Here is a 17,050-nt window from a genome sequence, read left to right as displayed (position 1 = left end):
AGATCTCAGCAATTGCAGTGGCAAACGAGCTACCGAAATTGCTGTAATAACTGAACAATTTCCAAGCAACTTTTCGTAGCAACAATCGTTATGCATACAACATGCTACATATTGGCAGTACATCACTTTATCCGCACCAACACGACATTACACACAACCGCACACGTGCTTACTTGCCATTTTTGCAACCACACACCCTTTCACTCACAACCACACTGCTCCAGCTTCTTGCCCACACACTCATTCGTTTACTCACCAGCTGTGCACTTGTGCGTGCCGAAAAGTTTACAATGTTGACGAGATTTGTGTGCTTAGGCAGTGCATTCAGATTGCTTGTGATGACAGCACTCTTGCCGGTGCCGGTGGGTCCAATAACCAGCATTGGATAGGATTTGTTGATACAAAACTCTTGCCAATAGGTAATTTGACCTGATTCCTTTGTCGGCACGATGAGCTCACTGATGATCGCACGTTCGGGGAATATATTGGCGGTGGCGGTGGGGTCATCGGTGGACTTCTGCCAGGTCCACCAGTTTTCCACTTCGTCGAAACGATAGTCCATGAGTGAAAGTTTTTCAGGAAACATTTGACCGCGGTTGAGTGAGAAATATTTGGGGCGCGGATATTCTTCATTGGCGCCGTAAAGTATTTTGCGGATTAGTGTGTCAAAATGCTTTTGGCCATTAACTGAAACAGAGCAGATTATAAAAGTATACATTTAGGGTGTGCTTTAGTAAAAAATATCTCGAGCTGAATAAACAGACAATTTTCATTTATGCGGTAGAGCTCCTCTCTGAAAATTAAAAATGCATGCTTATTAGAAAGTCAGCGAATAGTTTCAGGATGTAAGAACTTCCAAGATATTCGCTATTTAGGTATTTCTTTAAGTATTCTGATTTTTTTTACTAAAATTACTTTTGTTGGTAGGCAGCCATCCTTAAGCCATTATTAGGTCTACTGCGCTCCCAAGTTATAAACAATTAAGCGTTATCCACCAACGCAGTGACTTTGATAAAATCCTGGAATATATGTTCGTTGAACCGGAAGTCGAAGCATTCCCATTATGGCTTGGGAAACTTGCACAAACGCATCGAAAAAAATATTATGGCGACGACATTTCTAGTACAAGTTTTGTGTTAAATTATTCGTAAAAATATAAGAAAGTTACCTGTCAAAGCAGATCCATAAGCCCAAGCGAAGCAAAAGAGAAACATTTGCTGGAACCAAACTTGATTAAATGTTTTATGTTTGTCCAAAAAATGAAAAAAGAAACGTGAGAACATCTGCAATGTCGATCAAAAAATATAAAGAACGTAAGCAAAGCGAGTTCAAATATAAATTCAAAAGCGTGAAAATGCAGAGAGACTATAGATCCAATGCTACAAACCTTATACTGATACATGGGTGACGGTTCAACCATTTGTTTGCATTCTTTTAGTATAGCCAAAGCGGCCGGAATCAACCAGTCGACCATATCATCGAACAGTGTCATATAGATCTCATTTAGACCCACGGTCTCGATCAAAACATTCAAGAAACTCTTATGAAATGTGCGCCAACCCAGTTGTGATGGTTCCATATAGATCATGCCGCAGCGTGAAACAGTAGCCGGTGAGGCCTGCTCCAAATCGGCTGGTTCGAACATCATATTCATTGTTTTGGTCATTTGTATAATCTCACCAGACATTAGACAAAGTTTCTTGTTATCATCCAAGACCGTATTCAGATTTTCAATCCACACAGCATCGACGGGTCCATCGAAAAAGACCCAATGGCGTTCAGTGGTTGGTGCGGTGGCCATTTCTCGATAAGTTTTCGCCAACACACCATCATACCATTCGTGGGAAACCGGGTCAAAACGACCATACAACTGGCCCATGGTAATGGCTTTCGGATTTATGATACGATAATTGACGGGAAATTCCTTCAACGTAGCATCAGGATCAAGACTGACACAACGCAATGCTACAGCGAGCATCTGTATAAAAAAACATATTTGGATGGCAAGTGAGATCAATTTAAAAGTATTTTTATTTATAATTGAGTAAGAAATTTGTAAAATCACTTCGTAAAATGCTTTAAAAGTTTTCGGCGTGCGCGTTCTTTTGGTTGTACAGTCCATCTTATGTACTACATCCGATCTCTACTCACCTGATAAGCCGTTGTCTTGCCACCCATGGGTCCCCCAACGATCATCAAACCATGTCGCACGAGCAACATTTCGTAAATCTGCAATATTTTTTCGATAAACCACGGAGTTGGTTGTAAATTTTGCTCTTTCAGATTAATATGCAGCCATTTTAGAATATCATCGCGTTTGGGCTTAAATAAAAAATTAATTTAATAATTCATTTGAAATATTTGAAAGAATACATAATAATTTTTTAAATTTTGGATTTGTTCTGAAATATAGCTTACAATTGGGTCATTCCAGTTTTATTAAAGTTAGATTCTCACTTTAAATTCTCACCTTAAATTCTCATTTTTCTATACCTCTTTTGAGAACATTCTTAGAAGAACTCGGTAGATCAAATAATGGGAGTAAGCACATACTCATCTCAACAATAAAGTCGCAGTCCCATTAATCGCAAATCTTGGCGATTTTTAGATTTTTTCAAGTACATTTGAAGATTTTTTAATTTTTGCTATTTTTCAATAGTAAAAGCCTATAAAATATTTACTTTATTTACTCGGAAAGTTTGAACCTCTCTCTGGTTATTCTTTCGAATTTGAAACCGATATTCTCATATTTTGCAATAAAATGCTTTGATTTAACAGTAAATAAGAGCCCATTTATTAATTTGCTCATCACTCCATATACTTAAGCAGTATTTCATATTTATTTCATAGCTATTTCGCATTTATTTAAATAAGCGCTTCATAGAAGCTGTAAAGATAAAATCTGCAACTTACCTCGGGCAGTTCGGTACCAGGGAATAAATCCATGTAAATGCCAACAAAGAGCGAAACGTCTTGTTCCAAGAATTTCGGCAAGTTCACGTCAACAATGGCGCGCAACACAATTTGCGCTTCGGGCAATGTGGTATATAGACGTCGGAGCGAAGCGGAAGCCAGCAGTACGGACTTAACAGCGCGCATACCTGGAGAAATGATTTTAAAAATGAAAAAAATAAAATTTTAACAAAGCGCGTAATGCAAAATTTGACTTAATGCAGTTAAGAAGGATATTAATAAAATGTTAAGAAAACTACAAATTCGTAAGTAAAAAAAAGTTGTGTGCGTTTTTCGTTGCAACAAATAGTTTTCATCGAACGAAAATTGCTAAATGTTAAGCTTTAAGTGGAAATAATTTCCCTTTCACTCTCCTTTTCAGCGCCGGCTCGCGTCTCGTGACACTTTGAAATTTTGGCGCATAAATTCAAAATCATCGATAACTATTTGGCAGCTTTTTAACCTCTGTGGATTTTCGTATTAATTTTTCGAAAGAAACGTCAGCGAATTCCTACGTGAAAATTCCGCGAATGACAGTAAAATTTATATTTTATTGCAAACATATACACAATCTACATATCTTTATGGGTAACACCCACAAAAGTTTCTCCCCAATTTCGACACTTCTGCAAGGCGTTAACATTCACAAAATAAGTTTTTCTATTGAAAGTCGAAAGAAGATATCTATCAGTGTTTGCGGACATAAATCTCATCGTTATTGAGTGAGTAGGTACCAGTATCGCGGCTATTTCGCCCGCTCACGCAAATGCCGCTGTCAAACTTGTGAATTAACATTTTTTGGTCCCCACAACAACAACGAAAACAAATGAAATGATATTCCGCAATTTCTTTTCAACATTTCTGCAATTTATCAACCAAAAGTGCTCCCAAAGTCGATATGTAAATGTGCTCCAATATGAAAACAATAATATTGTGAAGACTTTTAGCAGGAGCTTCCAGGGGTCAATTATATAGGAGTATTGCAAAAAGACTGCTTTGACGTTCGCAGCGATATGAGAGTGCCATTTTGAAGTTTGCAAAAGTTTGACAGTGTGGTTGAGTCTATTATATTGTCTTCTGACCATTCTGACATTTCTTTTTTTCTTTTCTTAAAGCGATGTTTTCACGCAGCTACTGTGGAATGTATTTAATTTTAAATTTAGTGGTGGCAAGTTACTTAGCAAAGCCACAGATTCCTTTGTTTTGGGATCCACAATTTTTTTTTTTTTAATTTTCGAGCCCAACATTTTGATGGAAGTCGATTTAAAATAAAAGGTGTCTTTTTTAGTCACATGGTTTTCAACAAGAAATAAAATACATATAATTTATTGAAATTATTAAGTTTGGCATACTTTTTTTGAAATGAGTTCCGGCAAGTGACCACCAAAGCATAAATCCAAGATGATTCTCGACTTTCAACCACTTTTTGCAGCTATTGGGTCTGTATGTAAGCAGTAAAGCGCCGAATATTATTTTTCAAGGCGTCAATCGATTTCTGCACATCTGCGTACACAATCGACTTCACATAACCCCACAAAAATAGTCCAGTGGCGCTAAACCTCATGATCTTTAAGGCCACATCATAGACCCAAGACGCGAAATAACACTCTCACTAAAAGCTACTTTCAATTAATTGGTTATTTCGTTAATTGTATGGTATGTAGAGCCGTCATGTTGGAACCAAAGGTCGTCCACATCTATATCCTCCAATTCAGGTACGAAAAAGTTATTAATCATAGCTCTATACTGTAACATTATAGTCAGCTTCACTTTTGAAGAAATATGAACCAATGATTCCCTCTACCAATAGAACACACAACAGTGGCTATTTGGGAACATAACTGCGTCTCAACAATTGCTTGTATATTATTCGCATTTAAACAAGATTTCAGTGAAGCGATTTATAGTCATTCGGCTCAATTCTTGTACAAGTGGGTTTTATAAGCCCGCAAACCAAGATCTTCCATAAAATAGATAGCCACAGCATCTTTCGATGTTCAGCTTCACAACAATAATAGCGTAATCGGTGCGCACCTTACGGCGTCTCTGAGGATGCCCATTATCAACTAGAGTAAGGGTGCGAAACCGATCCACAGGTGCTCGATCTGCTGCACATTTATGTCGATCATTATGATATGGGAAACCAGAGTATAAATCAAGTAAGAGCTGTGAAAAAGACCAACTCCGAAAGAAGTATTGCCTCATTGAGAACGACATGTGTAACAAAGCATCTGTTATAAAATCATCTAATATTAGCTCGGTACAACAAACTCAATAACTCAACCGATAATGCCGAATTCAATGACAAAACAAATCCAATAATGTGACAAATAAGTGAAAGCGGAAACTCTCGAGAAAAACGATTAATATATTAGAAAGCCATCAATATGAGTTATGATTGCTATAAATTGCTATTGGGATGAAATAAAATTTTTTACTCCAAATTTGCAGTCATTTGTTATTAAATTTGGCATAATTGAACCATAGTTGAGAAATCTATTAAATTTTTTTAAATCGTTTCAAACTCAAATTGAATTGTACTTTGAAGATTATTTTTCAAATCGGCAATAAATGCCTTGGATTATAACCAAAACCAAATTGGATGAAGATAGTGATAATGAAAGAGTTTTCCATACAAGTAATTTATTTCGATCGTTCAGATTGTATGGCAGCTTCATGCTACAGTGGTTCGAAATCGGCGTTTCTGACAAAAGAGCAGCATCTTGGAAAAGAAAAGCTCGGGTGCAAAATTTCAGGTTGATGTCTCAAAAACTAAATGGGTATTTCGCGTATATAGAGACAGACGGGCATGTCTAAATCGATTCAGCCCGCGGCACTGATCATTTACATATAGATTTTATAGGGCCTCCGTCTTTTTCTTCTGGCTGTTACAACCTTCCCAGAAAGCTTAATACTTTCTGACCCATTTCTGGTGCCATAACGACATTAACTTAGTGGATTCGTTGTTCCAATGGAATAGGTAAGATATCTGATTGTTGGAAAGGGTCTTAGAAGTTGTATTCTGTTTGATTCTAAACACATAAGTATTATATTTTAAGCTTCAGCTTAATCCAATAGAGCAATTACTTCTGCTACTCCGACAAAATTTAATTCAAACTTCTGCGAAAAACTAGTTCTTCGGATATTTACCCGGAACAAATAAGGCGTAAATATTTCAAAAGAAACCTCTACTTTTATAATATACATATATTAAAGCCAAATTATTATTTATAAATTTTTTCAAAGTATGGAACACATTCGCTACCGTTAAAGCATTGTAAAATATCCTGAAGAGTAAAAGCAAAGAAATCAGCACTAACGCAAGCATTTGAGCGGATGACACGGAGCAAACGAAAGGAAGGAATATACAAAGAAATAATGTCACAAAGCAAATCATCGCTGAGCGCGCATTTCCGCAATCTCACCTGCGTCTATTGATGTAGTACTTCCATTTTACAATCTTTTTTTCACTTTCTCGTCGAGAATGCTGCACTTCACTGCAACTTGTCAGCGCAACACCACTCGCACTATTCATAAATATAAAATTCATTCAACATTTTCGAGAATTCTTTCGCTATTATAGGTGATAAGAGTTCTTCAAGTACATATGAATGTATAATCACACATAGATACTTAATAACATATACTATAAACACATGTTATATACATCATTATGTGCACTTGAAAAACATTATCGACAATAAATCGAACTCATCGCGGACTGAATGAAAGAACGGTTCAGTTGGGCAGTCAGTCGTACAACCTCTTATTAATAGTTCACATCTATACAAACATGCGCATATACCTCATTAAATTCTTGCACATGTATATGGTATATATGGTTTTGACTTACCGTAATCGTAGTGTGATTGCGAGGATAACTGTTCGGAACACAATTTATATGTGTGTACAATCTTTTGTGCCAGTATTCGCGCCTGGTCGAAGCCGTTCGAATATAGAGTGATTTCGCCAATCATGGCATAGTCAGGTACCATCATGGCCACCGTGCGGAAGAGCACTTTCAGATTGTCTGGCAATTCTGTGCGGCCAGCGTAGCTGGGGGAGAAATGAGAAAAAGATTATATACAGATATAAGCAAATGCATTTATGAGAGTGGATTAAGACTGCGTGGCACAGACAGTAGCTACAGAAAAAGAATGGACACACACTATATACTATGTATATAGATATGTAATACTTTTTTTGAGTATTGAATGGAGTGTAGCTTGAAGCTACCAATATATATACCTACAAGGCTAGTTTCGTAAGTCATGAATAATTCTTTAATAGATCTTAATTTTAGGATTACAACAGCAAAAGAAACTAAATTATAATTTCTTTCGATTTTTTCACCATATATGTATGTATGAAGCTTCATACCATAAGTTCTAGAGCAGCTGGCTTCCTTCAAGCGATGTGTTGTAGCCAGAGTTGTGTCGTATTTTGTTTCACTGAACCAATAAAACCCTTTTAAACCGCGAGATTTACAAAATATCAGTTTTACGCCTTGAGAAGTGACTCAACATTTCGAAAGCAGAAATTACTGGTAATAACGGATTTTTAATGGATTTAAATGCTAAGGTAGTTTCTGGTATTTATTCGGTTTCATATATTGACCGCTTTGTTAACATGCCGTGCTTTTGCGCCGAAACTTGAAATTTCTATTATAGTTAGAGCTCCGCCTCTTATCTAGAACATTAATGGTGAACCCAAAATCGGTTGTAAATTTTCTTAAGGTTTCTTACATAGTGAAAATTTGGCAACTGTAGGTCGCCCAAATCAAAACTGTAACTAAAAATTCGTTTTGTATGCACAGCACGCTTTACAGCTCTTATGGATGATATTTAGTTGAAAATGGTTGTGGGATCGTCTTATTTCAGTATTGAGTCGAATATACTTAACTTCTGCTTCGTAAAATGTTTCCATTAGTAGAAATGTTTGAGAACACTCACTCACTCAATAAGCTTCTCCACTAGCAAACAACCAAAACTGCAAAGTGATCAAACCAAAAAACCTAACCAATAAAATTATTTTGGCAGAAATTAAATTATGATTTTACAATGCTCTTTGAGGTTATGTGCATTTGCGCTTCACTTTGGTTAAACCTGGTTAAATTTTCCAATATAAATATGTCATATAAGTGTGGTTATATTTATATGTCGAATTAGTTTCACTTTTGAAAGTTTTTGTAGTGAGGAAGAAAAATGTGAGAACGTAGGCATGTGTGTGTCTTCATAGAATGGAAAAATGTGAAGTGTTTGTGGTCAAAACACCTTTATTCTATTACCGCATGGCTTCCCGAAGCAAATAGCCTCCCCTGAGTTTCTATCCTCTGCAAAAATTGTGAAAGTAAATTGAAATGTTTGCCGAACTTTGTGCAATTTCAACAGTTTACGAAGTCTGTTTAGTGGAAGTTGCCTAAGATAAGCGAGAATTGTCAAAGAATAAAAGGAAGTGGTAACATTGTTCAGTGGTTATTCAGTATTAAATATACATATACATGTGTACATAAGTATATAACTATTTTCTTCGAATAACGCAAAGGCTTTAATATCAGTGAAAGTAAGTTTAAGAAAATAAGTTGTTGGAGTTTTTGTAAGAATTGGTGGTTAATAATGATGGTTTGAAAACCGAGAATTTGTGATTCAGTTAAATTCTATGTATGATTGGGAGCTGTAAGAATGATTTCAATTAAGTGTGAATGCGAAGCAAACTTTGAAATTTTTAATAGACGTTTTAAGAAATTAATTTTTTACATATTATTGATTTACGAGGAAATTTTCTTTAATTTAAAAACAATGCAAAAATGTTTTCAAAGCCGTTATTTGCAAAACACTATTTTTCTAAAGGATAGAGAGTTAAATAGGAGATATTTCAATAAAAGCGTATAAGATACCTTTACAATATTTTGAAACAGGTTTTTTAGTTCTTTTAAATATATATTAAATTATTCTTAAGTTGGCAACTCCACTCCAGTACGTACAGGCAAGTATTAACTAAAAATATTTTACTGTAGAAAAAATGTAGAATGGAATCATTGAAGCAAATGCCACACATATCCATTAAGTGATACATTATCACTGGATTTGAAGGGGTTATGTATTAACAGCCTATGAAAAGGAGAGGAGTTGGTAGCCAACTGCTTCACAAATACTATGAAACGATAAACATGCGTTTGGGAAATCTACAATAACCCGCTGGGGCAAAAGCGACTGACTCTTGATTGCACAAATGGAAATTGAGCTAAAGCTCAAGGAGGAAGGCAATGGGATAGTTTTCAAATTGTACTTCTCGATGCTCTCATATGGTGAGATATGATGTTCGTTCCCGCAGAAAAACGATTGTAGCCAAAGCTCAAAATAGTTTGGGTACATTAGGAGCTAGTGGAAATAAATTAATCATTCTTAAAGGGATAATGTGTGGCTTTTTTCGTAAAGAGCCCAGACAAATTACCAAAACACGTCTAAATTTCTATTTTAAAAGGAAATACTTCAATTTAATAATATTTCACCACGTTTCAGTTGCAAGGCAGCGGATTCTAAGAAATTAGTTGTTACTAGTGAGAACATCACTCAAAAGGCTGCTTCTTGCTAGCGCAACTCATTCTTATATTTCGTTAGGAACGCTCCCTCGAGTCCTCACCGCTAGAAGCCAGAATCATTTTATTTCTTTTTCATTCTATTTCTTCCCTACAGGGCCTATTTAAGATACACAAGCTAACTTCATCTTACTCACTGACTGCTGAAAGTGCTGTGGTTACCACTCAACTAGATGTGCTATGCCGCCAATTTACATCCAAACAAACATAGATACAGCAAATATGCAATATATGATTGCCAAAGCCGCTGGGCAGGTGCAAAGCGCGACAGTGGTCTCCGCAAAATCGAGTTGTGATCAAAGCGAGTGGGCATCTGTTGCGATTGGAACAATTTGTGTTTGTTGGTTACCAGTATGTTTTCCTTATTGCCGATGCAATGTGCCAACAGGAGCAGCGCATGGATCGCACATACGCACTGGCCCACACATATACCATTCGGACTCGTGCAAAAAAAACCTGGAGGATATGCTGGTATGTAAATGTTTGGAACGTTGCATAATCGGTAGCAAAACAGTAAACGACACGGCTGGCAAACAAGTCTGGACAAATACAACAACATTGGAGTAACCACAATAGAAACAAAGCTGAAAAAAATGTATGAAAAGAATGCAGCCAAATGGTTTTGTTTGGTATTTGGAAATGGAAAAAAGTGTAGGCATTTGAAAAAACTGTGTAGTTACGGTCGTAAAATCATTGGCAGCAATGCCAATGCGTCATTTATTCAATGGTTGGAACTCTTTTTTCTAAGAAAAATTAAAATTTATGTTAAGGAACCTTTTAGTATGTGTCTAAACCAAAGCATGCCAGGAATATAGTATGATTTCCGGTTAAGTTTAGGTTTTTCTGGCATGTTTTCATATTTTTAAGTGAAGGTTTTATCGTGTAAAGAATTAGGTAGAAATACCTTGAGAAGTACGTCTATTGTGGCCATGAAAGCAAGAAGAATTTAAGGTGTTATTTCTTTTCTATTATCTATTTACAATCAGAAAGAAGATAAAACTCAAGATATGTGACGATCACCACGCTCTAACTATAAAAGTAATCTTTTATGAGAGGGCTTCATTAGTCGGCAGAATTTTGCTGAAAGGACTCTAACTTCCTGAGTCAAAATGTACAAATTTCCTATTAAACTATATTTTAATATTAAGTAAGCATACGTACTTATATAGTTTATATGTATACAGCGCAATTGTGTCCTGACTTGAAGTATCCATTTACCGAAAATAGTTATAGTCAGACTATATACGTCGATGTCAACAAAATATTGACAATTTAAAAATAGAAATGACTCTTCCGGAAAACCATTTAAATTATTATAGACATAAAAAGCCTCGCGGAATAGCAGATGTGGCACCGAATATAAATATCACCCGTAAACTCGGAGCAACTACGAATGAGATTTATAAAGTATACAGTTGCTGGCGACCACAATACACGAGCACTTACGACATGAGGGCAAAGATAAGACCATTACACAGCAACAACACACACAAATAAAAAATACATTTTTTCCTTGAGGCAACACTTACCCAGGATTCATTGTTATGAATATGGAACACGTGGGATCTAAGCGTAGCAAAGTGTCCTCAAAAAAGAATTTCACCACCTTGCGGCCAATAGCGCGTTGAATGGTTAGGATTTGCTGCGCCACCACCGAAAGCACCTCCAATTCGATACGATTGAACTCATCGAAACAGGCCCAGGCGCCAGATTGTGCTAAGCCCTGAAAAAGAAAATGCGTAAAATTCTGAAGTAAAAGCAAAAACAATGCAGAAAATACATTCAAAAGGAGTCAAGTCAAAGGAAGGATGCTAAAAAATACACAAAAATAGCAAGAATATATCGTATGTGTTTGAGGGTTTGTATAGTGTGAGAGCAGAGTATTCGCAAAAGGGGAATGAAGGAAGCGGATAAAGGCACTAAGGAAAACGGTTTTCAATATTGAGACGTATTGGATTTAGTGAAAGAGTTCGGCGGGCACGCATATCGCTCTGCATTCACACACACATGCATGAATATTTGTACACTTGTTTGGGTAAACACGGCATATGCAAATGCACTTGTAGCAAATTGAAAGCTTCGCAGACATCCTGCAGCAAAATAAACAAGCGTGTGCCTAGGCCGACAAAAAATTGTGTACATTTACCGCATACACATGCTTATATTTGAGAGCATATGTAGCTGATAGTTTAAAAAGAAATATTGAACCAATAAATGGGCATATGAAAAGAACTTTTCACTATAAAAAAGCTTTCTCAAATGCTTTAGTTTATGTATATCTCAACAGTTTCTCAACTATTCTTCAATGAATACAGGTAAATAACTATATAAATAAATAGCTTCATCTAAGTGGATATATTCACTTGCAACTCAGAAAAAATGCTTTTTATTTGTGATTTTTAAAAAATTTTAACCTTAATGAACTTTGGTAAATGATGAATCGAGATTTAAAAAAATTTGCACTCTCTTGATTCAGCGTCCGATCTCTAGAAGAGTCATCGAATAAGGTTTCCGGTAGATAAGAAGATTTTTCTGCTTAAAAATTAGCTTAAACCAAAAAACCAGAAAAAAATTGATTTGACGAACCCATATAAGTAATCTTCGAAGGACTAATAAAAAGTTTTATTTTGGCTTCGCAAAAATTGTATTTCTTCGATAATTACCAGTCAATCACATACATCCAAAAATGTCGTGTGTCGGTCTAGCCATCTTGGAGACTTTTTCCTCATCACTTCTAGAAATCCGGTGTCAAACGATAATATTTCAGAAGGTTTTTTCTACATTATGTGCTGGGTTAAAGATTAAAATTTGAGAAATTCTTTAGAAATATATTATTCTGAAGAGCATCTTAAATATATTATAAAATATTTGTGGTACGTAAAATATTGGTTTCGACTTAAAAATCAACATTTTTTTATATTAGTCAATGCTATGAAACAAAAACGTTCGAAAATTATTTTAGCGAGAATCACGGATCTTTAATGTTTTAGGAGTGTTTGACGGCAATAAAGTTCCAGAATTGGAATATTCCTTCAAAGAAAGTTCAAGGAAGCAATGTTTTTTTTTGTGCAATTCTACATAGCAACTGTAATTCTAAAATTAATTGTCGCTTTTCCGAAATTAATTAAGTCTTTTAATAACCTAGTTTTCCAAAATCTGGTAAGAATATGATTACAACCTCGACTTTCCCAAATTTTTTTATATTATATAAACAGTATTTGTTTATTTTTAGCTTCAGTTAGTTTGAAGACTGTATTATGCATATGTTATGTTAAGTTTACATCTCTAATCTTAAGAGAGTTGCCATCTTCCGGTCTCCCTATATCCCCTATACATAAATGCTTCATTCTTCCATTTTTACAATCAGCATCTCAAATTTGATGAAAAAACTTGAGTTTGTTGAAACTTTTGTGAATGTTTTTTAAAACCACATAACGTCAATTAGATTTTGTAGTTGACTGTAAATATAAAGTTCGTTTTATGAATTTTCATTTCATAAAAATTAAACTAATAATATAATATTGAAGACAGTAATTGTTTCTCTCATATTTTTGGCTCTTCGTTTCGGTCTTTAAAATACTCTCCTTATAGAATTCTCTCTTCTTGTTCTAATTGTTTCCGTCCTTCAATTGTAAGCACACATTTGCCGTTATATTTTCGCTTTTTCCTTTGTCTTTGCCATAACAATTGTAGTTCAGTAAAGTTTTTTATGCTCAAAGCTTCCTCAACTGAACTGTGCTCCTTCGTTCCCCCTTGACTCCACTGCCTTTTCTAACGGCACCAAGAGAACAGTATTCAATGCTGTCTGACGTTTAAGGTTGGCCATATTCAATTTTGTTGCGTTAAATTTGTTACTCCTTTCTTTTATTTTCATTGACTATTGTTGTTGCTACAATTTCGGTCAAAAATGGACACCTTTCCTATGCGCTGTTCTTTTACATATTGTTTGGAAGAATACCAGCAGTTGATTAGACAGCACTGTGTGTATGTGTGTGTGTGTGTGTTTGCTTGGCTGTTTATTGACCTCTTTGTTTTTCTATCGTTTCGCCAGCATTTTGTGTGTGCTTATTTCTGCTACATTTGAACTTTTATCAGAAGTTATATCAGCAGTTTGTTTACTTTTAATTTGTTGCAGCATTTAGTGTAAAAATGATTTTTCGGGTTCGTTTTCACAGTTAAGTGCAATGGCTTCAAAGTTTTACCGTATTTACACACGGCCATTGGCCTTTATGTGGGGTTAATTGCCTGTTACAAATATGGTTTTAGTGCGTTGTTCAGGGCTAATAATTTCAACTTCAATAAAAGAAAATAATTTTTTCGACAATGCGAGGGAGAAAATATGAAATACTATAATAATTGAGCATTTCTTTTCAAGAATCATTATAACGAGTTATGGGTATATCAAGACCTAATACCCTTCATGGAAATATTCTTATTTGGATGGTGCAAAGTCAGTACTCAAGTAATTCAGGTAGCCTAGAAAAACAAACAGAATATCAAAGTAGACTCTATAAGCAAATTTTATTAGAGCCAACCAATACTGAAGAGAGCACCGATAACATCTTACTGTGTGACGTGTCTTTATGCGGATATTATTCGTCTCAGACACTTAAAAGGAAAAACTAAATAGATATTATTAATCTAATTTTATCTTTGATCAGTATAAATTGGCCAACTTCGTCCTGTGCTTTGACGCCATTATATTATTTTTTGTAAGGATTCGTCAAATCAGCCAGTATTTGTTAAACGAGCTACGATTGGTCAGTTAAAAGCCTGATAAGTTTGGCTAAGTAAAAAAATTGTTCGACAAGGCTTAATAGTCTTCAAAAGATTTTCTCCGGTGCTTATGCCAAATGCTTATTATGCTTTTGATTTTTTCGATTTCGGCACATTTTTGGCACGCCACTCTCTGGATTGTCCGACAGTTTCGAAATCGTATTCATAAACCTTCATGCCACCAGTAATGATGCGTTAGATTAATGCAGGGTGCCCAGATTTTGGTACGAGTTTAACATTAACACGCTTCATTCTCAAAATTTTAACTAAACTGACTTGATTCGATCCATATGAAATTATTTTTCTGTTTTCCTCTTAGTGGTGGATGGATGGCTTTCGATGGCTTCGAAACCTCCTCTGCCAGACAAACCTTTCGCTTCATAAACAAACATCTGCCAAACACACACTAATCGACATATGAACAAACTTCGAATTTTACCGATATAGTTATATCGATCCAATTTTCGTTCGCAGTTTAGTCTGGGTAAATCCTGATCAGTGTGCAGATGTGTGTGTGCAAATCTCTAATCGGTTTGCTGTTGAACATTATTGGGTAGGTTACGTTATTCTGGTCGGCTAATACGTCGTACGGATTCCTACTTGTTCTTAGTAACTCAATAACAATTTTTTTCGGTTTATATCAATATACATAATTTTATATTTTTGTGATAAATGATTCGGCTGCATGAATTTTCGAAATAACGGCAACTCTTTTCTAAAATTGGTCGAACTCGTAGATTATGATACCTGACTTCCAGATAGCAATAACTTGCTAAAATTACAAGGAGTATATTAATCGGCTTATGCTTATGCCATATATTAATGAGTTTAATAAGGTGTATTTTTTCTAATGAAAATAATGAGAAAATCAGTTCGGCATTACTTAAAACCCCCACAATCCGATGTACAGATTATAATTATGAAATCGGTCCTCTTGTTCCTACAACCCAATGTTCGACGTAATGATTATTTTTTTATGGTTAATTGTAAATCAGTGACATTTTCGTCAAATACTGACGCCTGGGAGTATCTTCATGTATATTAGATGTCAGAGTATATTATGCTTAACCACACCTGGACTTAGCACCTTTCTTTATATGCCATTTGTATTTTTTGCTTATTTCATTGAACTCTCTGAAAAATTTTATTTTTTTAGATTTAATTCTGGCTTAAAATAGTTTGTAACATCATTCAAAACTGAAAAGGTTGCAAGAACACAAATTACTATCACGCAAAAACAGATATTTGATACCAATAATAAAGGGCAACCAGTCGAGATAATGCTCTTAAAGGCTAAAATAGTTATAATACAATTACTTTCATCTTAAATTATGTATATTAATCAAGTTTCATTCTTTATTTAGAATGTTTTATATTATACGCTGGCAATATTTCTTGAAAGCAGATCGGAACTAAGATCATATAATTAATTGACTTGAACTATCAAAGCCGCGTAGGCGAACTTGTATAACTTTTTAAATGTTCAAAATTGTAAATAATCCGACTTCTAAATATAAAGAATTAACAGAAAAATAGGTAATAAATCAAAGCACACTTTCGAAACTAATATTTTAAGTGAAGCACTTCCCCGCAATTTCAGATTTCACGAAATCAACAATCACCACATATTAATTATATTTATTTATAGCACTGACGCGTGCGCGTATCAAATTACGCATACGGATTATTCACCTAGCTAACCATCTGTCTATGGTACCTATTTTGAAATTTGGTTCACACACTGAAAACGCGCTTCTTTTAATTTAAATAATGATATGAAATGATAGTGAGTGTGTGTGTGTGGCAATAAAGGTAAGAATTTCCTTGCCATAATTTTATACTATTTGGACTTAAGTAAGACCACAAGTATGAATAATTTACCTTGAACTTCATTAACCCAACGCTCAGCCGTCCATTCCCACTACCAAAATCTTTGTAGTACATACATACTCAGATTTGTAGATAATGCGAATGGTTCATGTAGGCAAAATTCTAGCGCTATTCTCAGTTAAAGAATATCATTAATTTCTGTGCTATCAACACACGTGCGGCCGGCGACCCACCTAAAGAGCCAGCCAATGTGGCGGCCGCCAGCTGCTCTGTGGTTGGGGCGCGTGTAACTCACACGTCTACACTACACGCGCTTGCGGTGCAGCCGCTGTGGTTCAACGAAGACTCCCACTTTCTAAAGTAGCACGCGTACCAATAAATTGCGGCGACTACAGATACCAGTTTGAACACGAGCGTACAGTGGGAATAGTTAGAGCATCTGATATTTAGTCATTTGATTTATCACATCCACATTTTTCTTTATTTGGTTAATGACCTATTCATGTTAGAAGGTGAAGCGGCGAACCGGCAGAGGCAACGGTAGAGGTAGCACAACAGATGGTGCCGTAAACCAAATACGGCGAAGAGAAATGCTTGAAGTGTTACCCGTTAAGCGAGAAGTGTTTTAAGACACCGAGGCGTTCGAGTGGCACCAGAGTGTCTCTTGAATTTAGACTGTGGCTATAAATAAAACGTTAGCGATTGGGCGGTTGGTGCGTTTAGTGGACCACTTAAGGCGAGGTTAATTTATCTTGCTGACCAAATTGGTTATCAATTAAAACAAGTTGCGGCCAGCTTAGCAGAGCGCTTCGGCCTTAAACGCTTGGCCATCGCGAACACAATGTTTTAGAGACTTTTTTGTATTATTTGTCAGTGAATGTGAATGTTAGGGAA

The 17,050-nt window shown here is 35.6% G+C and overlaps 1 protein-coding gene across 1 annotated transcript in view; it reads right to left on the bottom strand.

The window, feature by feature from the left end:
- The window catches only part of LOC120777998 (dynein heavy chain 3, axonemal), a 109,863-nt gene that overhangs the window by 61,972 nt on the left and 30,841 nt on the right, over window positions 1-17,050 (bottom strand). Inside the window, exons 31-37 of the mRNA XM_040109655.1 lie at window positions 11,080-11,273; window positions 6,806-7,008; window positions 2,914-3,101; window positions 2,152-2,322; window positions 1,388-1,978; window positions 1,169-1,283; window positions 257-687 (exon numbers count right to left, since the gene is read on the bottom strand). Of these exons, the coding sequence (XP_039965589.1) occupies window positions 257-687; window positions 1,169-1,283; window positions 1,388-1,978; window positions 2,152-2,322; window positions 2,914-3,101; window positions 6,806-7,008; window positions 11,080-11,273 (1,893 nt within the window). The remainder of the gene's footprint in view (window positions 1-256; window positions 688-1,168; window positions 1,284-1,387; window positions 1,979-2,151; window positions 2,323-2,913; window positions 3,102-6,805; window positions 7,009-11,079; window positions 11,274-17,050) is intronic.

The sequence above is a fragment of the Bactrocera tryoni genome, chromosome 5 (genome assembly GCF_016617805.1).
Source record: "Bactrocera tryoni isolate S06 chromosome 5, CSIRO_BtryS06_freeze2, whole genome shotgun sequence".
NCBI classification, from domain to species: Eukaryota; Metazoa; Arthropoda; class Insecta; order Diptera; family Tephritidae; genus Bactrocera; species Bactrocera tryoni.
This window is presented reverse-complemented; position numbering and strand designations above follow the sequence as displayed.